Consider the following 27,119-nt stretch of genomic DNA (forward strand, 5'->3'; position numbering starts at 1 on the left):
CCTGAAACCACTTAAACCATTGATGGCTCACCCATGTAAAAAATTTAATTTTTAATATAAAAATTAATTATTATATATTTATATCACATATTTTTATTTGACGCTTCATATCGTAGTTTCAAATAAACCAACTCCAAAATGTAATCTTAGTCGCAACCTTGTTTCATTTTGTGTAGTGTTACGCTAATTTAGGGAATTTTGGAAAACATTGGAAATAAAACTGGTTGAAAATTTTGAACAGATGAAAACGTACATAGTGCGTTCAATGATTTTGAAGAAGAGTATTTATTTATGTTTTCGAGGGTGAAGAGAAAAACAAGAACAAATATTAATACGAGGGATGCGAGATTAGACGGGATCACAGGCAGAGCGATTAAATGAAATAAAATAAAATAAGAATAATATGAAGACGGAATTTAGGTCGGAGGGGTGTTACGATTTTATGTTAGATTCGGAATTTGTGGAAATCGAGGTGGGGTTGGGCGTCAGAGTTGGAAGCGGGAAGAATCACGCACAATTATTTGGAAGGGCGAGGGCGAGACAAGACATGACATGTCGTAGATAAATATAGATGTATATATATATATACTACTCTCTTCCTCTTGCACCTTTCGCACGGGAAACCACAGACCCCACCCCATACACACCCACCCGCATTCGGTGTCACCATCGTCACCGCTATCATCATCATCATGGATCATGGGTATGGATGTATGGGTGTGGGTATGGATATGGATATGGATAGATGAATGATGCCCATGGGATATGGAGTATTCGCATCCATCTTCCACCGGCATTTACAGAATCGCTCGGTCGGTCTGTCTCTCCATTTTCATTTTTGCCTCTGCGCAGTGCCCCGGGATGGAGAAGCTGCTCTATGTCTTGCGGGGAATTATCATTTTTCTGTCGCTTCAATAGACTGCTTTTCCAGGTGAGTCGTCCTCCCTTCTTGTTTCCCTTTTGTTTTTTCCTTTTCGTCGGTGGGGGGCGACTGTGAATCTGTCAAAATACAGATCTGTTTTGCCTTTTCTTTTCTTCTCTGGTGTGGCTTTGGGCCATGGACAATAAAGATCAAGCACCGCCTGCAAATGGTTCAGGAAAGTTCCGCAAGGAATATAGTCGTTGGCAGCCCCTTTCTTTGATGGAAACTGATCTCTTGAGTCAAACCCTCTTTGTACACGGATCTGTCGAAATTTCTTGCAGGTTTTCCACCATGAATTTCTTGAAAGGTTCTTGTTTTCCGTCCACATCGCCTTGAAAAAGGGCCGGCATAATACTTTAACGTGATCGGTCGACTTTGCAACGATTTCAAATTCAGATGCTATTTTACTTGGCGAACAAGCTTGATATTCTTGATTATTTAATTTTTCCTTCAGAAATTGGAATTTTTAGATTATATTTTGACGGCATTGCAGGAGGCGTCTGAGACTTGAAGGTCTGCCGTGGACTTTTCCAAAATATAACCTTGACTTGAGCACAAACATGGCATACCTGTTCCTTTTTTTGTTTATATGGTTAGGTAGGTGGAAACAGCTGTTACATAGGGTAGTTGAGGTGCTTTTAATATAAACAGGTTTCCGTTACACAGAAAGGAGGACGATAATACAATCGAGGGGGGAAGTACAGGTGTTGTCCAACCATCTATGGCTGCCGACAAAATTCATCCAAATGGCACTCCGCCAGTTTCGAACCTGCGGAATGTAGGGATGAATACTGAACCTAATCGTCCCGCAGTGGTGGCTGCCGAGAACGCTTTATCTGAAATTAAAGCGGGCCAAGAAGTTGGAATTCCGGTTTTAGAATCTTAACAAAGCCGATCAATGTTTAGGGACCTCCAGGAATCCGGGGAGTTATTTTGAAGACCGGCCTCAGAATATTGACGGCAGAAGCGTCCTATGCGAAGGTTTCTCCATACGGTAGGTTAAACTTTAAAGCTTTAGTCTTTCTGCGTTTCTTTTTAGGCATTGAATTTTTCGTGCCGGACGAGATCAAATGAATCTTCTTTGCCCTTTAAATATTGCGTTCATGGTTCTTGGATATACAGTGAATATGTTGCAAAAGTTAGAAGTGTGGACATAAAGAAATGCTGGCCACTGTCTGAAAGCCTACTCGATGCTAGTTTAAAAGAAGGGCGAAAGCCCTCACTTCCGCCTCTAGTTAGGCCTAATTACAGATGGTGGTCATGTCAACAGTGCCTGGAAATGTTTGGGGAACATACGCACTTTGGGGCGTCGGTTGACGGGCGCAAATCTCTGGGTTCTTTGCCGGAAAATAACTCCCAGAATATCGGCCACATCATGGAACAGCAGCTTATGGTTTCTTTAGATACAGATCTTGACGTCGCTCCGGGTATTTCTCAGGATGGACAAATTAGAACACTGTGCACAGTTCAAATCTCGGGACAGGAGGACTTATCAAATATTGCTGGAAGCGAAGACGCTACAGAGAACAAAAGTGAGAGGGTGGATAATTGTTTGGCTGAAAAACATGGTCGGAACTTTGTTGCGCCTGCTTCTATTAAAGACCGTCACTCAGAATTTGAAGCGCCAGAATGTATTTCTTTGTCAGATGTTAATGCTGCTGAGGTTGGAAAGGTACATAAACGTGTAAAAGCAGATACGAGTAATGGCACTCGAGGTAATAAAAAACACAGTGTGACCAAAGAATTCGACAGCCACACCCAGGTAAAGAATTCAACACTTCATTTAATGGAAAAGGAAGGTGATTTGCTAAATGATTTAGGAAACTGCAAGAAAAAGGCCAAGGCAATTAGGGTCCCGGATGAGGCAGCAGATCAGGCTCGAGCGCAGTCAGTCTCATTGGAATCTGAGAGAATCAAAATTGATAACCTGAATCCGGAGGCAACCAAAGTTGAGGGGATAAGACACCAGAATTTTGATATTGGCGGTATTGAAAGTTCTGGTGTAAAAGTATGTCCAGTTTGTAAAACATTCACTTCAGCGACCATCACTGCTGTAAATGCTCACATGGACAATTGCCTTGCTGAAGTGTCTAAGACAGAGAAAAAACAGATTAGAATGCGAAAACAGAAATCAAGAACACGAAAGAAGCGGTCAATAGTTGATATTTGTGCAAAAGCTCCTCCAGTTCAAGTTAGCCTGGACTATCTAGACAATTTCCAGATGTATGAGGACACAAACGAGTCAGACTGTTCGCATGGTATGGATGTAAATTCGGACGTAGCTGTGGATGGCACAGCCAATGGCGCGCTAAAAGAAAGCAGGAAAGCAACTCAAACCAGTTCAGAAACTGCAACTCGGGATGACTCGTCAACTCTTAAAGGCAAAAGAAAGCATACGGCTGAATCACATTACTCCATTGAATTTGGAAAAGCTGCGAATGGAGATGGACAATCAGAGTCTTTAGAAATGAAAAGGAGAAGACAACGGATCGGTATTATAAGCTGCTCTTTAAGGTCAAAAGATTTGAAGGTACGTCTCATTTCATGCTATACATCTTTCTTCTGAATAATTCGTTATTTTGTCTGTGGATCTTGATATTTGCTTATAGCAATGGAGTTAATTACTTTTCAAAAAACCAGGCACTTATGCATGAAAACTTAAATATCCTCTTATGTTCATCAAAAAATTAAAACCAGCTCTTTCTTCAGGCACATATGCGTGAAAACTTAAATATGCTCTTATGTTCAAAAATTTAAAACCAGCTCTTTCATAGTAATTGATGCCTTTGGCCTGATGTCAAGGACTTCCGTTTCTTCAGTAATTGGCCCCATAATGTAGTAGCTTTTAATTTTCGCAACTGCCAACTTGTGACAAGCGCAGGGAAATAAGTATTGGTTCCATAAACCCATAAACAGTACAAAGATTTGTTCTCTGGTAATGAAAAACATGGATTTGTTCTCTGGTAATGAAAAACATAGTGTAGATGGTTGTCATTCAATATTAAAAGTTGCAGAAATAATCAGGAACAAGGACAAGAACGAAGATGCTGTGTCTAGTTAGTTCAGAAATTTGCCAACAGATTGGTAACAAGAAACCGGATTTTTTAACTCTACTAGTGATTTGAGGGATTATACATCCATTCATATTGACCAGGGGTGTAAGTGGGACTTTTGTATGTCCATGAAGATATAGTAGAGTTTAGACATATTGGTCTGATTCTTATGAAAACCAAAGGAATTATAATCCATTCATATTGACCAGGAGTGTGAGTGGGACTTTTGTATGTCCATGAAGATATAGTAGAGTTTAGAAAAATTGGTAAGTCTGATTCTTATGAAGGCCAAAGGAATAAACTGCTGCTATTTTTGTTATTATTTTAGGGAATGGTTTGTCTACAACGTAGGAGACCTGCGATTTTTGTTATTCATTTTAGGGAATGGTTCGTCTACAATGTAGGAGACCTGCTATTTTTATTATTCATTTTAGGGAATGGTTCGTCTAGGAGACCAGGAAAACTAAAGAGGTGAATTTGTTATTCATTTTAGGGAATGGCTCATGTACAATGTAGGAGACCAGGAGAAGTAAAGAGGTGAATTCAAAAGAAGTTTTAGTAAAATAAGTTTTTATTACAGGCCACAATAGTTACCCTAGCTGTAACTTCCATAGAATCTAAGCTATGACTATGACCATCTATATAATAGAGTTTGAATGTGAATAGAATTAGTAGTCATGACTAAAATGCTAAATGCATAGAATTAATCGAAAGTTCGAATTTAAATTGAATGAGTATTAATCTTTAACGGTGGCCAAAATGCAGCAAGGGCTTTATATTAAATTGTTATTCACTATCAAGATGAGCATATAACCATCAATGACATTCCCAAACAAAATTATCTATTATATAATAGAAAGGGCGGGAATCAACTCTACTGAATTCAATTATCTTTAATGGTCAATGCAAAAAAAATCCATCACAAAACACTATGGAAAAGACCCAAAGCAACTCCAATAAAACTAGTAACTGAAAATTTGGTGACTAAGAATAAGTTTGTCCAACGATTTGTATGTTCCTCGGCATCTTCTAGATTCCCATCGTAGGAACAAAATGAGTTGTTAATGCCTCTCTTCTCTAATGGTACATGGTAAATAAATCCTGATTAATAATTCGGCATTGTAGTTAGAGCCAGCTGAATCATCCTCAGTTTTTGAACAAGACAAAAAAGACCAGCTATAGCATCGAAATTATTCAATTCGTTGATTTTAAATTCCAAAATTTGGCTTCGAACCTGTAAAGTTTTGTCCTAATGTTCAGTAAGAAAAGCAATGGCGAATCCTTGAAAAGCTTACTTGAATTAATTAGGATCTCGGGTTAAGCAATCTACAACACTAACTCGAAACCCTTCGTCTCTTAAACCTTCACCTCTTCTAGCTCGACTTTGCTGCAAGCGCTGTTCAGGCAAACCAACAGATGTTATATTATCACCTGCAAAAGTGAAACCCTTGATGCTTGGTTTACGCCCCCCAGAATGAGACTAGAGAAAAGACACCATCTAGTATTTATTAGATCAAAAGTGTATATTTCTTCCCAATCTAGTTTTCAGACTGAGTTATGGTATATGCAGGTTAACAATAAATAGATCTTAACCTGCATTTATTACAATTAAAATATATATATATATATATATATAAATTTTAATTTGTCAGAAAAGTCGGTTAAGTAATAATAAAGCCCACTACTTTATTAGATAAAGACAAAAAAATATGTAACTTTTAATTTGTAAAAAATCATTTGACTAATAATAAAGGTCACTGCTGTAATATTTAAGACCTCTTTAAAATAAAATAGGTGAGACCTTTTAGATGTGAAAAACCTCTTTATTTGCGAAAGAAGTACCTTGACGTTTTTATTTTAGATGATATGCATTATAATATTTAATAAGCCTTTCACCTAAATAGATAAGGCACTTCGATTTGGGAAAGACACCCTCATTTATAATATATTATGGTAATTAATTGTACTTTTAAATTTAATATTTCTTATCATTGACCTTTTCCTTTGGTACCTTGTTCGTTTTTATTTTATATTATATTATAATAATAACTAATAAGCCCTTTACCTAAATAAATGAGGCCTTTGGATATGGGAAAAGACAGACCCTCATTTATAATATATTATAATAATTAATTATACTTTTTAATTAATATTTCTAATCATTAACCAGATTTTTTTTTTAATTAATATTTTTTTATCATTTATTTGATACATCTCTTTCACATAGCTTATATTGTGCAAATAGCTTAGTATTTTTTATTTAATATTTCACCAACACAGTAAAGTAAAACTGTGGTGATGATAAAGTAGGAAGGGGTTCCTTTGGAGGACTTTTCAAGAGTAGCGAGGTGAAAAAACATTGGTCAAATAATCTATAATTTTAATTGAATGGATTAAAATTTTTAATTTTTTAAAGTACTGATTATTGATTTTAATAAATAATAAAATAGGAAGAAAATCAAATTATTTATCTAAATAAAAATACATATCCCTAAACAATTAAAGCCAGTATCTTATAACTGTCGTAAATAAATAAACAATTTATCCTGGTATAGAGCTTCTATTCCAATATGAAGCTTAGCTCTTGTAAAAGGCGCTCAGCTCTGGTAAAAGGTCAGCAAAGAAGGTTCCATGAGATAATGCATTTTGTCAACTTATCATACTTGAGAGCTAATGCTGTGCTATTTTACATAACTACAATTTATCCTTGCATAGGGCTTCTAATCTAATAGGTCTTACTTACTGTAGAAGGCCAGCAAAGAGTGTTCCATGAATAAATGCGTTTGTTTTGTTAGCTTATGAGAGAACATATCTTATTTTATAGAATAAGATTAAATTGAATTTGATGTCGTTTCTCATCCACATCAAAGAATATTACTAGGTAATCTTAGAGCATTAAAGAGGTTTTGTATGGGCGACTTTCATAAATAGGGAAACGCATGGATAGGTGAACTTGGATGATAGCCGGTTAAACATGATGATTTTATATATATAGATATTTAATATATAATTAATAGTTATTTAGTTATTAAAAAATTAAAAATAACTGATGTTACTATAATATAGATATTCAACATAATGATTAAAAGTTTAAAGTTTAATATTATTATGATATAGATATTCAAAAGATATGTTTATATATTAAAAAGTTTAATATTATTATGATATAGATATTCAAAAGTTATGTCTATATATTAATGTTGTAGAGGTTTATGATGACCTTTCTCCTCATTTTAATTGGTGTTATAGTAGATCATTATCTAAGACATTATCATTAATATTGGATATTTTTAAATCATTTTTAGAGAAAATCATGATCACCAAAATTGTGAAAAATATTTCACAAAGATTACAGATCTATGGTTTAAAGTTTATTGTCTATATTTTGGTTTAAGGTTTATTGTCTCTCGTAAGGATTATAGATTTATGATTCAAGGTTTATTGTGGTATTAGAATTAATTTATCTAATATTTTTTACTTGGAGGGGTTGTTCAGTCTATTATGTTATGCTATGATATGTAAATATTTTGATTTAGGCAATGTACATAAAAATAAAAATAAAGTATATATATATAGCCTAGATCCATCTTAATTCTATATTTATTAAGTATAGAAAGAGACCAAATCTCTAGGGGTGCATATTCTTTTTCAAGTTTTGCACTCAAAAAAGAGGTTTGTCATTACCCGAGAGATTTAGATTCAGAGTTAGATGAATTGAGACTTATGTTAGTTTGTCTATCTAAGATAAAAATACCTTTAGATGAAGATGAAATTTTCGGCTAAAATTATATGTTATCATGTATATTTAGACATAATCACTTAGAATTTTTATAAATTGATAATTGAATATGTTTTACTTTTTTCTTTTTTATCTTATTAATTAATAATTAAAAATAAGTAGAAGTGTAGAATACATTTATCAATTTAAAAAAAAAAAAACATATATTTTTTAAATAAGGATTTTTTTTGGGAGCAATTTTATAGGATAAAAACTTCACACTTTAAATCACATTAATGGTGGTTTAAGTATTTTGGAAAAATTTGACACAATTTTTATCCAACCCCAACATGCAATAAATAGGCATATAAAATCATAAATTTTTTATGGTTTTCCAATTTTACATGTTGAAAACCACCAAAAACTAATTGGCTAGTGGTTATTGATTAGCATTCATTCATTCTTAGTAATTTTCAGTTATTCTCTACTATTGTTTTTCATTTCCTATGGGTATGAAACACATCCCAACATTCTCCCACTTGTCATATACCTTGCAAGGGTACAAAAAATAATGCATCAAACTTTAAGCTAATTTCTAGGGGTTGTAAGGCTTGTAGAGTCACAACACCACTTGAATTTATCTTCACTCACCAATTTTGTCAATACATTTGTAACATTATATAAAATGTCATCTTTCTCTAGCATCAATTTTCCATCCTATACCATTTCCCTAATGAAATGGTATTGGGTATTTATATGCTTTGTCTGAGTATGAAAGGTTGGGTTCTTAGCTAGAAAAATGGCTTTACTACTATCACATTGACCTTTAATGGATCTCTAACTTGACATTACTTATGATAATTTCATTAACCCAATGGCCTCTTTATAGGCATGAGTAGTTTCCATATATTCCACCTCTATAGTGAACAAAGATACCACGTCTTGTTTCTTTCTCATCCACTTAATGCTTCACTAAACAATCAGTAAATGCATATTCTTGTTGATCTCCTTCTACTTACATCCCCTGCTTAATCAAATTTTATATAACCTTGTATATCCACCGAGTGTGGCCTCCTAAGACATATTATGATGGAAAATGAATATTCATAACTACACAAATACTTGAATACCTTCCTCAATGTATCCCAATGTTTACATCCAAGATTAGTTATGAACCAAACCAATATTCTCACTACTTGGGTAATTCTTGGTCTAGTACAAACCACAAAATAGAATAAGCTACCAATTACACTAACATAAAGAGCATGAAACATATTTCACATCATTGTGAGTGTTGTAGGAAACTACTCAATTGAAAGGATAGTTTCCATAGAAATTCCATAACTCTCAATAGTTAGCAATCTGCTATGTGAAAACATTGTAGTATAGAGTTTACATAATTCTAACTCTAGGTCAACCAAAGCTTTCTATTTTCTCTATATTTCCTAATCTCCATTTTTAGGATATGTTTTGCCTATCCCAAGTCCTTCATATCAAATTGTGTTGAAAGTTGAGACTCGAAATGATGAGTCACATTCTTATTGTTATCAAAGAATAACATATCATTTGCATATAGAGTCATAACATGGAAGTAACTACCATCATGATTGTGATGCATACAATGATATGATTTGAATTTCAGAAATTCCAACCCTAACACAAAAGAATTATACTTTTGGTACTACATTTTGAGAGGATGTTTGGGAACATATAAATTTTTTTTGTGGGTTAGAAACCAATAACCCTTTCTCTCTTTTAGTTCCCTACTTTGGTTGTGTCATATAGATATTTTTCTTCAAATAACCATTTAGGAATATTAAATTTTCACATCCCTTTGTTCTATCTCTAAAACAAAAGTTGCTACTATAGATACTATGAGTCTAACATATGGCAATATATCAACTAGGGAAAATATCTCACCAATTTCTATCCTTTTAGCTTGAGAATATCTTTTTGTAACCAAATCTCTTCTTGTTCTTCTCAACGTTTCCATCTAAATTGATCATTATTTGGGATACCCATTTACACCAAATATTTGTTTGTTCATCAAGCAATTGTACCAAGTTTCATGAATCATTTTTTCAAAATGCAACTATTCCCTCATCAATGGACAATCTCCAAGACTCCTTATCTTCCATCTCTATTTCCTTTTTCACAATTCCAGGCTAATTAGTGTTAGCAAATAAAGAAAATATACATTTGAAATCAAATGGATTACAATTATACCCATATGGTTTCCTTCTCTCCTAGGTGAACGTTCTTAAATTTTGAGGTGGAATTTCTTCCTCCTCTTTTGAACTTTCTAAATTGTCTTCCTCATTAGGCCCATCATGAACCTTTTGTTCATTTTCTAGTTCAGCTTTCTTAATATTGGCCAATTGCTAAACCACTAACTTCTTCTCATGCTCTTTTGGTCGCATCATTATGGAAGAAGATTTAACTTCTTTGAAAATTCCGTCTTTTCCAAGTGGACCTTCTTAATGTTTGAGGTGGATATTCTTCATCCTCCTCTGAACTCTCTGACCCGCCCTCCTCATTAGGCCCATTGTGAAACTTTTGTTCACTTTTTGGTTAAACTTTCTAAATATTATGTGGTTGCTAAACCGTTGACTTCTGCTCATGGTCTTCTAATAGTACCACTATGGAATAAGACTTAACTTCCTTGAAAATAACATTCTTGCTATGTAAAATGTCTCTAGTGACAAGATCTCAAGCTTGTACCCTTTCACACAAACTCTATAGCTAATGAAGATGGATTATACAACCTTGTTATCCAACTTTAGTTTGTTCTCCTTAGGCACATGACCATATGTCTCATCCAAAAACACAAAGATCCTAAAGTGAGGGCATTTTTCTCGTCCGAAACTCCATAAACGTCTTCTTTACAAGAGCTTATGTGGGAGATTGGTTAATCAAGAAACATGCAATAACAACTACTACTACCTAGAACTTCTTCTCTAAAATTGCTCCACTAAGCATACTTTTAGCCCTCTTGATGAACTTTCTATTCATTTGCTTTGCAACTCCATTTTGTTGAAGAGTATAAGGAGTTGTCTTATCTCTTTCAATGTCATTCTCCTTACAAAATTATCATGACTATGTAGAAGAAAACTCGTCGCCATTATTAGTACTCAACACCTTAATATGTGTACCAATTTGAATTTTTAACAGAGTTAAATCCATTGATACATTTTGCAACTCCATCCTGTTGAAGGGTATATGGACTTCTCTTATGTTTTTTAATCAGTCCTCAACATCTTAATCTTCTTACCATTTTGATTTTCCAAGAGAAATATAAACTCCTTAAATCAACTAAAAGCCTCATATTTATTTTCAATAGAATATACCCATGTTCTTCTAGAATAATATTTAGTGAATGGCACGTTATACGAGTCCTTCGAAATCAAAGAAACTTTAACTAAACCAAATACATTAATTAAATCCAACATGCTCGAAGATTTATGAGAACTAGAATAAAATTGAAATTGAGTTTGTTTTTAAAATATGCAGTGGTTGCTCAATTGGTGATCGTCATATTATGATGTATGATGTAAACCATGGGATTCAATGTTCAAATCCTTGTGGGTCAATCCAAAAAACATATATATATATATATATATATATATATATATATATATATATTGCAAAAATTAAATTCTAGAGAACAACTATTCAATCAATTGAGAAGAAATTTTTTATTTTCAAGGCTCATGGGCCCTTCTCACTTATATGGTTCAATCTTTGGTGCCATAACTTTGTCTTCTTTATAGGTAACATGCCCTTTGAAGTAAAATCTTGTTTAGGTACCTAATAATCATGACCAATAGAAGTATATACATGTTTTGATTGTGAAGGTGTGGGGCCTAGAGATCACTTTGTGATAGGAATTGAACTATTATACTGAATAACGCATGCATCAAGTTGAAACAAAGTGACCACACGAACACCCTTAACCATATCTCATCATACTGTCATACACCCTTTTTCCCATCAGGGAACTTGATCAAGATTTTAGCATGACAAACCATGTTGAGAGGAGAGTCGTGACCAAGGTATACCATTCCACCATCATATTTTCCATACATTGAAAACTAGTGCCAATGGGATGTCATGAAATGAAGCCTTGAAATTTATCAACCATGAGCTTTATCTTGTATGGTTTCCAAAGCTACAACAAAGGTATCTCCACCATCCTCTTGAGAAGATATATAGACTCATCACCAAAATCATTATTTGAGTTCTTGTTTTTCCTCTTCCTTGTAGTTTCTTCTAGAATTCATGACCTCGCCATAGTTCCAACATTTTTCCTTGGACTTTCCAAGAGACTTATGTATCACATGAGAATTGGATCCACAATTTTCTCTCTCCTTTCCTCTCCTTAGTTCTGCAGAAAAAGTTTACTAGCCAAGGATTTATCTTGATATAAATCCTTCAACATCCTAGAGTTGTAATTTTTTATTCTAAAACATTCAATAATATTGAGTTAGCCAAACATAGCTTGGCCTTTCTCTGCAACATCACACACTCTTCATCTTTCATACTAGCAAGTTTGGTTCTAGATACTAATCTATGAGAAGATCTTGCATATTCAACTTCCATAACTCAAAGTTAGTGTCATAAACTTCTTTATTTTTAATCCAAATGTTCTTACTATCCTTTTACAACAAGATTTTCTTCTACACTAGCTCCCACTTGACCAAGAGTAGATAAAAATACTTGTCCCTAACACCTTGGGTTCAAGGTGATTAAGCTTTGATACGAAATGAAAGGATGTTGAGGTGCAGAGTGTGCTCCCTACACTAGTCAGCGAGAAAAAATGTAAAAATTAAATAGAGACAATTATAGAAATAAAAAACATAAGAACACACAACCATTAGACAATGATTTTGTGCGAAAACCCTTCTAGAAGAAAAGTTACACTCTATAAAACACATTGAATGTATTATTCAGCAAGTAGTATTGTAAACATTTTAGAAAAAATTTGACACCATAATAATAAGTTAAAATTCACAGAATATCTTTCTCAAAACCTAAGTATAAAAGAATTCCTAAATACTTTAAGATTTTTCAATTCTATATACTAAAAACCATTCATTACCTAATAGTGATATACATTTATTCCTTCCACTACTTAATAGTTTTCTCTATCGTTACTATGCATTTATTCTCTACCATGTTTTGCATTTATGTCTTACTATACTACACAATTATATCATTTTCTCTATTGTTACTATGCATTTATTCTCTACCATGTTTTGCATTTATGTTTTGCTATACTACACAATTATATTATAATAATAATAATAATAATATCCATTTTTAATTAAATTAAGTGGAACATCTATGTTAGCCTTAAAAACAGAGAAGCTAAGAATATGATAAGTTACATATGATGCTGATTTGTGTATAGATAAACATCATAGAGCTTTTTATGAAATGATAATAATTAATAATCGGTCCCTGAGACAATTTTATATAAAGGATATTGTAATCTAATAATCTAACTATTAAACATTTCCCAATTTCCTTAATTAGCATCTATTGATATTGATAGTATATGTGTGTTATGTAAATTAGCGAGAAGGAAAACGTTTGTAATCTATTTTAAAAGAAAGAAGTTAAGAAAATATAAATTAAAGAATTGTTTATTTATTTTGTACATAAAAAGAAAGTAAGAATGAAATATACTGAATGATATAATGCTTATATAAATAAACAATTAATGGTTTAAAAACATATATTGATAAAAATATTAATATAATAAAACAGAATATTTATTACATAGGTCTTTTATATATATTTTACTATGTTTATATATTTTTAATAGAAATATTCAAATTTTAACAAAAAATTTTTAGACATCTTTAAAATAATTGAGATTAAAACTATAATGATATATTTACGTTTATAATTTTTAATATTATATTAATATATTAAATAAAAATTTATAATATATAATATTATAATAATATTAAATTATTTAATTATAAATAAATTAAAATAAATCTATTTTAATTTTAATCAATTATATATAAATAAGTTTAGTTATTTTTAACTTTCAAATTATGTTTCAGGTAAAGCTATTCTAATTTATTATTCACCTGAAAGTCAAATATGGGCATGTAAAGTACAGTCCCCCGAGAACAAAATACTTCCATTTTTTTTTTTTGTGATAAATGATGAAAATATGCATTCCCTAAGTGACTGAAGTTGAGATTTTTTCTAACCTGATACCTTAGCAAACTGTTTTAAAAATCGGGTATCATATAAAAGGAACGTAAGTTTTCGTGCAATGTAACATCAACAAAACAGAATTGGGTGCCGGCGGCTTTACTTGTAACTCTACCTCACTATTATTATTCAGAACTCTTAAAGTTCACAAAAGTAGTCCAAGTCCAATCATGCTGACGTACCATGGATCGGTATTCTCTATCTGAAAATTTTCACAAACTCTTAAACAATGGCTTCAAATTCCGGACTTCAAACGTTGTCAATAAAACAGTACAGTTGGGTTTTAGAGGTTCAGAAACTAAATGGTCTAAATGATATGTGTGAGGCAGGCCATCTTTCAAACGTTCATTAGTTTGGTGACTAATATTTTTATCATCTATAAAGAAATTTCTGTTGTTGTCAGAGGTTTTTGGTTCTACACGACGTGTTTTGCATGCAACAGTTGATCAAATCTATAATTACAGTTGAAGGGAAACATATTTTTTTGGAGGTCTCTACCCCCTACGTTGCTTTTGATAGGTTCGTTATCATTAACATTTTACTTTGTATTAAATCAGAAGAGGACGCAGATTTAACAGGCTTCCATTTCACAAAGCTTGTGATTGCAACAGCAACTAACTGGTGTATTTTTCGTTAAGTGAAGTCCATGCAGTAACGTGACTCTTTAAGCTTGAATGAGCAGTTTCGTAGTTTCTATTCTGTGCTCTAATACCGTAGGTTTTAAAAAACAAGCAGTCTTTCCATTCATCTTAAAACCGGCGTTTATCCGAGTTTTCAGTGTGCAGCCTAGTTGAAGGGAAACAATACCACTGTCAAAAGCTTCGCACTCCACAGTACCTTTATTCATTCATCGTCACAAGATATACAGAAGCTGAGCACTCCACAGTACATTTATTCATTCAACGTCACAAGATATACACACGTACTAAAACCAACCAGTATGAGTTGGCAAAACGAACGTTATTAGTCATAGCTACTTGAAACAACTTGAAGCAAGGCGGGACAAATTTTCCTCTTTCAAAACCAGCAGGCACGATCAGAACATAAAACTTTTATACAATTGTGAATATAGGGGTTCTCCAGTCTGGTAGGGAAGAGGAAGAGATGTAATTTGTTGTTTATGTTAACTAAATATTTTTAGTTGCCAAATAAAAAAAGTCAATTTACTCTTAGTTTGGGCTCCATATTTTGACAACTCATCATTTTTCCAATAACATTCTTTTATATATATATATATATAACAAGATCCAATCTCTGAAAGTGTAAACTTTTTGCATAAATTTTACATCTCAAAAAATTTCATGTTTATCTGTTTCATAAATCCAGAGTAAAAGACTGATTTAACACCCAAAAAGAATAGGTTAAGAGCACTGCAATATCCCAGTTACACCTATCGTACTTAATGTCCAGCTCCAATCCGCAAATCCCACTAATCTATCGCTACTAAATTTCGAACAAAACTGCTAAAAAAGTATACCAAAAATCCGTTTAAACAGTTAGACTACGCGCTGTGAATAGTGCTTCGTAATTTTAGTAAAAAACCATCCGAGATTTGTACATTTACGTTAAACAATGATGCGGTGGGATTTTTGTTCGAGGGTTTTGGTCAATCCCCAAAAAGTGAGGGATTCGCATCAGGTCCGGAAGATATGTAAATCGTATATTGAGGTCAAACGAGTGGGCTGTCTTTATGATTAAACTTGATAGCTTGCACTTGGAGCTATCCGTACGTCCAATTTAACCGTGTGGGATCATCCCAATCAGAATAGGTACCCAATCCCATCAGCGCGGAGGGACCGGCCGATACCATTACGAAAAGCAATAATTAACCGGCGGAAGTTCGCCGGAAAGGGAAGAGTTTTGAGTGCCAGTTGTTCTAACCCAAAAGACGAAACCAAATACTGGAGACTAGGATATTTCATACGTAATTCAGAGTTGGAATTTCAAAATAGACATACCTGTCAAATTTGACGGGTTTGGGTTGCAAAAGATTTTAACGGCAAATCACCTCGACCGTCAAATTCCATTCCTGCATATATTTTTTGTTGCCCCGTCAAATTCCATTCCTGCATACGTTTCTGTCGCTCGATCATCGTCAGGGCGTGAGAGTGCGACCAAATTCGATGGAAGATTGCGCGACAGAATGAGCAGCACTCCAGAAAATGCCGCCCCGTTAAGTGGAATCGTTGGGGCTTTTAGTGGAAAAAGTTGAACGGAAGGGGGCCTGCCCTGCCCTTATGTCAACATCTGGCCAGCCTTATGCTTGGCTTGCAACGAAGTGATATAACGGCAAAGACAGAGTTGTACCGAGTACGCGATAACTACTGTGTGGTGGCGATTCGCGAATCTGCGCTAATCCGCCTCTGCCCACACGCGTATGGTCAACTTCGCATTGGTGAATAGAAATATTAAAAGGACCGCTCCACCGTAATTTTAATTTATTTCGATTTTATGTCGTCCTGGGCACACTTACCCAAGTCCTATTCCCGCCCCCACCAAAGTTCTTACATTCCATATTTTCATAATTGTCATTTAAATTCATTGTACTAAAGTGACGTTTGTGTCAGGTTTGCTGTAAGCAAAAGATTCATGACGAGGTGTGAGTTAATAAATAGACCATCTTCGATTTAGATTTTATAATCTAAATCCAATACACTGAAAAATTGAAAAGATGTTTGTGTTAATTTTTTTATTATTTTTTCCAGATTTCTTTATTTACTTTCAATTTAAAACTTTTGTGTGATTTTTTAATTATTTTTTTGCAAGTTTCTGCATCGACTTACTTTATTTTTATAATTTTGATTTAAAATCAGTATACTGAAGGTGACGTTTGTGTTAATTTTATTCGTTTGGCTGCTCTTTTTCAAATTAATTTATTAACTTACTTTATTTATATTTTTTATATTAAATTTAAATTCAATACACTGGATAACGTTGTTTTTCTTAATTTAATGGGAGTGACTGAGTTAATAGGTGACTAACTTTCTTTTCCCTTGTTAATTTAAATTTATAGTGGAAGGAGTTGCTTAATAAGAAGGAAAGTTTATTTTTTAAAAATTAATGAGCGACAAAGCGAGTGAACTCTAAATATTTTATTTAATTTTTTAAAATCTAATTAAATGTTTTAACAAAATTAATTTAATATTTTCAATAATTTTAAATTTAACTTAATTCACGGCGAATTAATTTGAGGAGTATTTGAAAATATAAAATTAATGGAAGTTGATGTTTTAAAAATTAATGAGCGACAAAAGCGAGTAAACTCAAAATATATATATATATATATTTTTTAAAATTTAATTTAATTTTTTTTTATAAATAAATAAATGTAATATTTTCAATAATTTTAAGTTTAACTTAGTTTATGGGGAGTTGATTCGGCGAGTATTTGAAAATATAAAATCAATATGCTAGGAAAATGTTAAGAATTTCTAAATGCAAGACCAATCTAATTATCTATTCTATTAACTTTTTTTTTTAAATTAAATTATTAATCTTTTCAAATAATTTGGAAAATCTACTTAACACTTTTTTAGTTAAATTTTATGATTTTTTGGGTAATCATTTTAAAGAAATCTTTTAGAGTTCGAAATATTTTACAATATTGGAAGTTTTACAAGTTTTAAATATTTTTGAAAATATTTTGCAATATTGGAATGATATGTTAAATTTAATTTTATAAGTTTTAAATATTTTTCCACAATATATATTTTGATAAATTTATTTCACTTGTGAAACTTTTTATACCAGTTTTGTGATCTTTCAATTTTAAATTTTTTTGTATCATATAATATATTTTTAATTTAAATTTTCAATAAATATATTATTAATATGATGGTGATGGTTAACGTTAATTGAAACTAAACTTTAGCCTATTGAACCTAAAAAACGAAGCGAAAACGAATTTAGGAACTATGAAATATGTACAGAGTACTTATCCTTATGTCCAAACGATATGGACTTTCGAAGTTCAAGGTGGATGCAAAAATACACAATTCCATTGTGAAAATAAGGAATTGATTTTAGACGGTAACACTCTTTCTCTCAATTATTCAAACTTAAACCTATAAATATTACATAAATCATGGAATTGATTTTAGATAGTAACACTCTTCCTATCAATTATTCAAACTAAAACCTATAAATCTATATGTAATAATAATTCATACTTAAAATTAAAAGTAAATTAATAAGAAAACATTTTATTTTAATTTTTACGATTCTCCCTCGAATCATTAATGGCTGGAAAATACAATAGAGCCTCGGAAAAATGAAAGTTGGCCGCTTAATAACGGAGTTGTCTATAATGCGACTTTTTGGAGATTTCGGTGATGGAATCCGGCGGAAGAAATTGAGGTTAAATCTTGATTTGTTGCAGTTAAAATGGTTTTTTAACTGCATATTTGGATTCAGCACCCTTCAAAACCCCTGTGACACTTTCATTGTGCAGAAACTAGCGATCAAACTTGTGATTCCAATAAATTCCTATCGGATTTCGACCGGAAAAACCCGCCAGAAAAACTTTCAAAAAATCGCGTTATAGACCACTTCCTTGATAACTCACTTACTTCCTTGAAATTCACCCAAACAACGACAGCGTTTTATTAAAGAAAGCGTCACCTCATCTTGACGTCACCAATTCAATACTGCCTTTTCAGCGTAAAGCGAAAGGTCGGAGCGGAGAATGCGCCTCTGAGCAGAAACCATGAAAGGTTAATTAATTTAAGGAAGACAGGACGTTTTCTGCTCAAAATTTTAATAATACTCGAGGCGTGTATCATCTCTCATCGCTCATGTGGAGAGCCAATCTCTTGTGGTGAGTTGTCCACATCGGACAGCTAAGTCGGGTGAAGTGTTCGGAATGACACATTGGCCGTCATGTTTCACGAATTTGTTTTTTTTTTTGTTTTCACGACTTATTGGAGCCAGTTTTCTTAGCCTTTTTTCGCTTTCATCACCGCGCTTCAGAAAGCGATAGGGGATGCTTTTTGTACGCAAATCGATTTTATAAAATCAAATAATATCTGATTCGCTCTACGTGCAAGTCGCTTTCAGTGTTTGTTATCATCACTGGAAAGTCATTTCCTCAGCTCTACGTGCATTGTTAAAGTTATATATTCGTTTTCAGTGTTTGTTATTAATTATCACTGAAAAGTCATTTCCTCAGCACTGTGCGTCGCTGACTGACTATACAGGGCATTGTTTCTTTCTTCACTGGATTGCGTATACCAAAAGAAATTGTGAAGATAAATTGTACTGAACAAGGAAAATAGGCAGTCGAAAATGTCACGATAAATAATGCCCCCTTGAAATTGCGAATCTTTATAATCCGCAATGTTATATACGCTGGCTTAGAATACATTTCTCTGAAGTATTAGAATATGTATAGCATAGCTGATACTGTGATTAAAACTTTTATTACTCGATCATTGGGAGTAGGTTGGAGTTTGAAAATTAAACCACAAAATGAAACCACGTATTAAATTTCAAGGTTTCGTTAACTTCATTACCGGTTTTAACATTTTTATTAAAGAGTGATAGTTATCCAAAAATCGTAACCGGCTTTACCGAATTTGACAGGCAAATTAGTCGGTCAATTTCCATTTTGTAATTTAGCAAAGAAAACTTATGGCTTTCATTGAGCTTTCTACAGTTCAGTTCAGTATTTAAAAATTTAAAAAATTAAATAACTCTACAAAATATTTAAATAATATCCCACTCATAAAAAAAATTTGCACACAATTTTTTTATTATAATAAATTCATATTTAAAAGAAATCAATATATGCTAATATTAATACTGCTAATAATATTAATACGGCTAGTATTAATAATATTAATACTGTTCAGAAATTTGCACATAATTTTTTTATTATAATAAATTCATATTTAAAATAAATCAATATATGCTAATATTAATAATATTAATACTGTTCAGACAGATTAATAATAAAATTGATGGCCATAAGGCATGCACAATTTTATCCCTATTCAAATTAGATTAATGATTTCTTTTGGTTCAAATACAATCAAGTCAATTTATTGGGGACTAATATCCACCCTGATATGTTGAATTCCATGTTATACATTCTCGGATCTCGGATTATTACAGTTAATCCCATTATGCATATCTCCATATCCACATGTATTATTGGATTATTAATAGTAATATGATGATACAAGTTGATATTCATTATCAAATTATAATAATGCAATGAAGTATATGTATCCCTCTACGTTCAATATTGAGCAGCAAGGTGAATATGGTTCACCCCATTCATAATCTACCTGTTATCGAAATTCTTTTAAACATCTCAAATGACCAGGGAACGGTCGTCCTATGCTCGTTTCTTTTGTAGCGTTTTATTTATTTAATTAAAAAATTTTAACCATCGGGCATACATTATCTTGTTCGAAAACAATTTCAAAACTAAACAACAACTTAACATCAAAAATAAAAATTTCCACATATATTTCCCAAACTTGAAAGACGATGATCTAAAACTGTAAGACTAAGTTATCTTTTCAATCATAACAAAAATATAATTGTAATTTTTATCAACTCATTGTTTAACATATAGTATTCCAGCTTAATTTGATTTTAATTTTTATTAACTCATTAGTGTAACATATAGTATTCTAGCTTAATTTGATTTTAGATTTAATTTTTGTTAACTTAGTGTAACCTATAGTATTCTAGCTTAATTTGATTTTAGATTTAATTTTTGTTAACTTATTAGTGTAACCAATAGTATTCTAGTTTAATTTGATTTTAGATTTAATTTTTGTTAACTCATTAGTGTAACCTATAGTATTCTAGTTTAATTTGATTTTAGGTTTAATTTTTATTGATGATGATGATGATGGTTAACGTTAGCTGAGACCAAACATTGGTCTATCGGTCCTAAAAAAACAAATTATTTATTTTTATTTAAGATTTTATTCCTATGCTCAAAAAGCTTGGAGGGAAGCCTCCCGAGCTCACTATAATTTTGACATTGTAAAAGGCTAGGAAGGTCAGTATTGTAATAAAGATTGTGAAACTGAGATCTAATGTGGTTGTATGCCGGGCACTCTAAGAGGAAGTGGTTTTCATCCTCAATGTTCCTATTCTCACATATATGGCAGATCCTTTCCATCCATGGCGTTTTAGGAATTGTCCAACGACATGTTTCACTATGGAGCTCATGATAATACGTTCTAATCTTTACTATATTAATTTTCTTCTTTGAGCTAGTTAAAATAGAGAGATACTTTTGATCTTCTAGGGTGGAGTTGATGACCTTCTTATAACAACTTAATTTTCTTTTAGCCGCTAAATCTCTCTCACACCACATTTTTTCTTTGAACTTCGAAGTAACAATATCTTTAATGTTATTTATGTTTTGCAATGCATCATTCTCGTTGATCTCCCAATAGTTTAACCAAGCCCTTGTGTCTTTATGCCACCCCCGATTGAGCCTTAGGTGGTTTTCGCTGGAATTTAAAGCTAAGCTTAGGAAGTCTATAATCGTCTATGTTATTGAGTTATCTTTTAGTGTAACATATAGTATTCTAGCTTAATTTGATTTTAGATTAAGTTATCTTTTCAATCATAACAAAAATATAATTGTAATTTTTATTAATTCATTATTGTAACATATAGTATTCCAGCTTAATTTGATTTTAGATTTAATTTTTAATAACTCATCACTGTAACATATAGTATTCCAGCTTAATTTGATTTTAGATTTTTGGAAATTGAATAAATATGAGGAAGTGAAATAGTTTGATTTCCCAAATATTCAATTTTCCAAAATATTCCAAAGTCTCCGATCAATTATAAATTTTCTAACAATGAGGGGAGTGAAATATACAAACCAACAATGAAGGGAGTGAAATATACAAACCAATGGATGCGAAACATTTCAACCCTGGGCTGGTCATTTGGCTGTTGGCTGAAGACGATTGTACTATAGAGTTTCTCGTGTAGTTAATGGATCCTTTCTCCATAGCCTATTATAAAATAATTATTGATAAGCTATTGGATCTTCCTAAAGATTCCCTTCTTTGGTTGTCGAATAAAATTAGAAACACAACGTTATAAGCCGTTTCCAGCATAGATTATGAAACGCTTCTAGATAATTAGGCTTTTGATACTCATAACGAAGAACCTACCTGCCATCATAGCCGATGGCATTGGTAGGTATTGGTTGCATAAAACGATTCTCGCGCGATTTATTGAGTAACTGCCTTTAAACCGATTCTAAATAAAGTGAATTAATTATCTAGAAGAGGTCAATGAACATATAATTTATAATTTTGGAGGTTCGATATTTAAGACCCATTTTTTTATTTTATTTTATTTAATTGTAAGGTGAATTTTATATTTTCACGTAATTTTCGAAGTATTATCTTGTTAGAGTCGAGTAACTGTTTCTTATTTTGACTCATGAAATCGGATTCTTTGCTCCGTTCCTCATCGACAACAATTTTACGTTGTCATAAACCATGTGATTTGAATTTTGCTTGTTAGTGAAACAGTCATTTTTTGCTTTATTTTTTTTTAAATAATATTATAATAAGTGTGATTTGGTATTACTCGTGAATATAACTTTATTTATTATTTAATTTTTAATTCTCTAGAATAATTTATTGATGATCTATTAATGGACTTGATTCTCTTTAATATTTAATTATTTAGAATAATTTATTGATGATCTATTAATGAACATGATTCTCTCTAGACTGACTTTAAGGTTTTAAGACTAATACTAATACGTTTAAGACTTCAAATCATAACAAATAACTTAGTTATTTATTTATATTAAAAAATAACACTTAAATAAACATAATCTTAAGTCATATAACATTTAAAAATATTTCATATAATTTATATTAATTAAATATTTTGATTTATCTTATTAACTTTTTGATTTCTAAAATTGTTTTATAAGTAAATTATTTTTTGTAATAAAATTGTTTTTTATTTTAAAATTATTAAATTTTTTAATTTTTAAATAATTATATTTTATAATAATTATAAGGTGAAAGTTTCCCTTTTCTATCATCACGCTCATGGATGACCTCCTCCTTTTTGAAAATTTCGGTCTCTTTATTAGGTTGAAGTTTCCGGGTCATTTGGGACACTTTACTTCTTTTATCATGACGCTTGTTGACTACTCATCCTCCTTTTTGAAAATTTCGGTCTCTTTATTAGGTTGAAGTTTCTGGGTCATTTGGGACACTTTACTTATATTATAATAACGATTATTGACGACTTTTTTGGTTTTGAAGATTTCGCCCTTTTTATTAGGTTGAAGTTTCCTCGTCATTTTGGATATTTTGCTTTTTTTTTTTTTATTTGAAAGAAGGGTTATTTGATTAGGTTGAAGTTTCCTGGTTATTTTGGACACTTTGCTTCTTTTATGTGAGCGAAGGTTAGTTGATTAGTTTTATTATTTTGTATTTTTGTATTTTATTTTTTATATAATTAATAAGAAAATTATAAAATTTAAATTTTATTACAAAACTGATAAAATTATAAAGTATGTTTAATGTTAATTTATTATTATTAAAAAAATATTTTAATAATGTTATGTTTAGTTTTAATTATTATTATTTTTATATTAATCTATAATAAATTTAGTGTTAAATATTTCTGGAATAGCACTTTGTAATATCTGTGATTTGTCTGAAGTTTCTGATGGTAGCCTAATCTATCATTAGGGATCAAAGAGAATCTTACAATGATGGATAGAATTACCATGAACAGATCACACATATTACATGGTGAAATTTTTAACAATATAAATATGAAATCATTCATTCATATTTGTCTTTTTAATATTTATATTATTTTTTTTCTATTTTAAAATTAATAAAATTATAAAAAAATTTAAAATTGAAATTCTAAATAGTTTTTTTAATTCAGTTTCAATAAAAAGTTAATCATCTATATTTATTAAACAGTTTTCTTTTTCTTCTATTTTGATTTCTAGAAGTATGATGATTACAAACAAAATGATTTTAATTTCTAAAACTATAATGATTAAATAGTTTTCTTTTTCTTCTATTTTGATTTTTCCAAAACTATAATGATTACAAACAAAATGAACTATAATAATTACAAAAAAAATAATTTTATTTATAGAACTGTTATAAATATTTATAAGACAATTTTTTCTTCTATTTTGATTTTTCCAAAACTATAATGATTATAAACAAAATGAACTATAATAATTACAAAAAAAATAATTTTATAAACTATAATGATTACAAACAAAATGAACTATAATAATTAAAAAATAATAATTTTATTTATAAAACTGTTATAAATATTTATAAGACAATTTTTTAATGATATATATATATGAAATAGTTTTCTTTTCCTCTTATTTTGATTTCTACAACTATAATGATTATAAATAAAATTATACATATTTATAAGATTTTTTTTTATTTAGGAGCAAATCCTTATACCTGCCATGCTTCCTATTGATTCTGAACAATAATTACAAACAAAATGATTTTGATTTCTAAAACTATTATGGTTATAAACAAAATTATACGTATTTACAAGAGAATTTTTTAATCATCTCTCTATATGAAATAGTTTTCTTTTCCTCCTATTTTGATTTCTACAACTATAATGATTATAAATAAAATTATACATATTTATAAGAGAATTTTTTATGCAGGAGCAAATCGTTATATGGTTTGTTCAGGTTCGTGAAGTTCAGTGCGGCAGCATCGTCAGCCACCCGATCAACCACGACTCTCCCTTTTATAGATAATATTTGTATTTGAATAAAGTGCGCTCCGAATCACGTATATTTTTCTATCTAACCATTAAATTACACTCTAGATTTACTGGTCAGTTTGTGGAGACCAAATTTTAGAGGAGTGGAGACCAAATTTTCTCCTCTAATAATTAAACCAAGACCAAACTCTAAACTCTAGACTTGCTGCCTGCTTGTAAGGACCAAACTTCTTCATCTAACGATTAAACCACACCCTAATCTTGCTGGCCAGATTTGGCATCCTTGAAGGTCGAAATGCTCCCAACCATGCGAACAGCCCTATCTCCTTTGCGCGTTGTTCGTTTGGAACAAAATGTGCTACGGGAAACCTCCGCTATGCTGTCTCAGCTATATATGATTAATGCGGGTTCACCTAACATACTACTATTCTTCGAGGGAATATCATGCACCCGCTCTCTCCCTCGTCTATCCTACACACTTTGTATTAACTCGCGGTTCGTTAATCGAAACATGGAAAGTGACTAAATCCAAACCCCAGTGATTAGTGTGAGTTGTTAAACACAATGTAAATCTGTCCACGTATATTATATTTATTTATTATTTTTAAATTGGGTGGCCTTAATTTAATAAGACTACCTCTATTTGATTTTCAATATGTGCCCCTATTATGAGAACGCACATGCTCTTCATAAGTAGACCTATCCAAACTGTATCTATGAATATTTTAATGAAACTTTGACTTACTCACATGAGGGGTCTATATAAACCAAGCTTTTATTTAATTAGTGAAATTCATTAAAATATTAACATGGAGGCTGGAGATGATCCCCTCCCTTCTCATGGTTGTCGGAAATAACCCCATCTTCTCTGTGCCGTTGGCTTTTGGCTAAAATTAAAAAATCTAAAACATTTAATAGTTAGGAAACGCTTTTTGAGTTTGGAACAAAATCTGCTAAGGAAAAACGTCGTTATGCAGTCCGATTCGTACTCCCTTCATCCTATGGTTTATATTATTTCGGGGTCCAGTCCTCCACGTGATAGTTAATCACCATTTAACTGAGTGTCCTTATATTTTAATGAATATTTTTGGCACCAACATGTGGTAGTCGTGCTTCAACCGAATTTTTATTTAATTAATGAAATTTTAATATTGGAGTACGACTTGAGGAGATAGCCATTGTAGTTATTATTATTATTTATAAATTGTTTCATTTTCAAAAAGATAAAGGAAAGTGAATAATGAAGAAACAGAGGAGTTTTAAATTGGAAATAAATATAAATGAGAGGAGTTTTTTTCTTGTTTGTTTTGTGTTTTTTTTATATGGTAAAAGGTATGAAGGAGAATTAGGAAGTGTTAGTTTATAAAAATGACAAAAATAAAGAAGAGATATGAAAAATAAAAATAAAAATAAAAGCGGATAAAATATAAATAAGAATAAAAAAAAAAAAAAGAAGAGCAGTAAAAGAAAATTTAAAAAAAATTAAAAACAAAATTATTATATATTAATGAAAAAATTTAGAAATTAAAAAGTAATATTTAAAACATAAATATAGATAAAATTATTTATTTACTAATATTATTGATAAGAAAAATTGTCTGTAAATAACATGAAACTTAATCCCCAGAAATTCTAAAGAGCTCTTGAACTTTGGTTTATTATAATAGATGAAATCCCTCATATATTGTCGGCGTAAATTTTATAAATGTTTTTTTGAAGTTCCAAGAGAATGCATATTGAGCCAAGGAAATGTTATTGGTTGGTTTTTTATATTTATTTTGTGAGGAATTTTTATTATCATATATTTTCATGATTTTTTTAATCAGTGGGCTTTGCTTTTTTATTTATTTTTAATTATATTTTATAAAGTTTATAAATAAATTAATTTTAATTAAAAATAATATTTATTATTATTATTATTATTATTTTATGTTTTAATATATATAATTTTTTAATAATGTTATATTTTAATTTTATTTTAAATTTAATAAAATAATTTTAAGAAGATTTAATATTATTTTTTTGAATGGAGTAAAAACTATATATTTGGAAGGGGTTTTTTATTCATAAATATAGGGCTTATGGTTTAGTATGTTACTTGAAAAAACAAGGTATCTGTTAATTTTTAAACAAATTTGAAATTTGTAATTAAAAGTTAAAATTTTGAAATTTGAAGTTAAAAGTGTGGAGAGCCGTTTGAAGTGTGATAATGCTAGAAGCGTGGAGGAGCCTGGAGGGCTGAGGAGAGCCGAGGAAGAGCGCCGAGGGTTGTGGATGCTGTGAGCAATTATTGTTGTTGGTGCCCGTTGTAGCTGTTGTGAATCTTGGAACTGAGGTTTTGTTGTTTTTTGAGTTCGTTGTGCCATCCATAGAGGCTGCTAAGTGTGCTTGAGGAGGTCGAGCCATGGGAGAAGGAGATGCTTGTCCGATGTATTGGATCATGTGCCAGCATGAG

General features: G+C 31.2%; 1 protein-coding gene across 1 annotated transcript in view; it reads left to right on the forward strand.

The window, feature by feature from the left end:
- Positions 1-776: 776 nt before the first annotated feature.
- The window catches only part of LOC149180924 (uncharacterized), a 67,137-nt gene continuing 40,794 nt past the window's right edge, over positions 777-27,119 (forward strand). Inside the window, exons 1-3 of the mRNA XM_089416390.1 lie at positions 777-931; positions 1,416-1,916; positions 2,045-3,452. Coding sequence (XP_089272516.1) covers positions 2,202-3,452 — 1,251 coding nt within the window. The 5' untranslated portion in view covers positions 777-931; positions 1,416-1,916; positions 2,045-2,201. The remainder of the gene's footprint in view (positions 932-1,415; positions 1,917-2,044; positions 3,453-27,119) is intronic.

This window comes from Pinus tabuliformis, chromosome 3_2 (genome assembly GCF_031772625.1).
Source record: "Pinus tabuliformis cultivar Carrire ecotype Pingquan chromosome 3_2, CPIR1, whole genome shotgun sequence".
Classification (NCBI taxonomy): Eukaryota; Viridiplantae; Streptophyta; class Pinopsida; order Pinales; family Pinaceae; genus Pinus; species Pinus tabuliformis.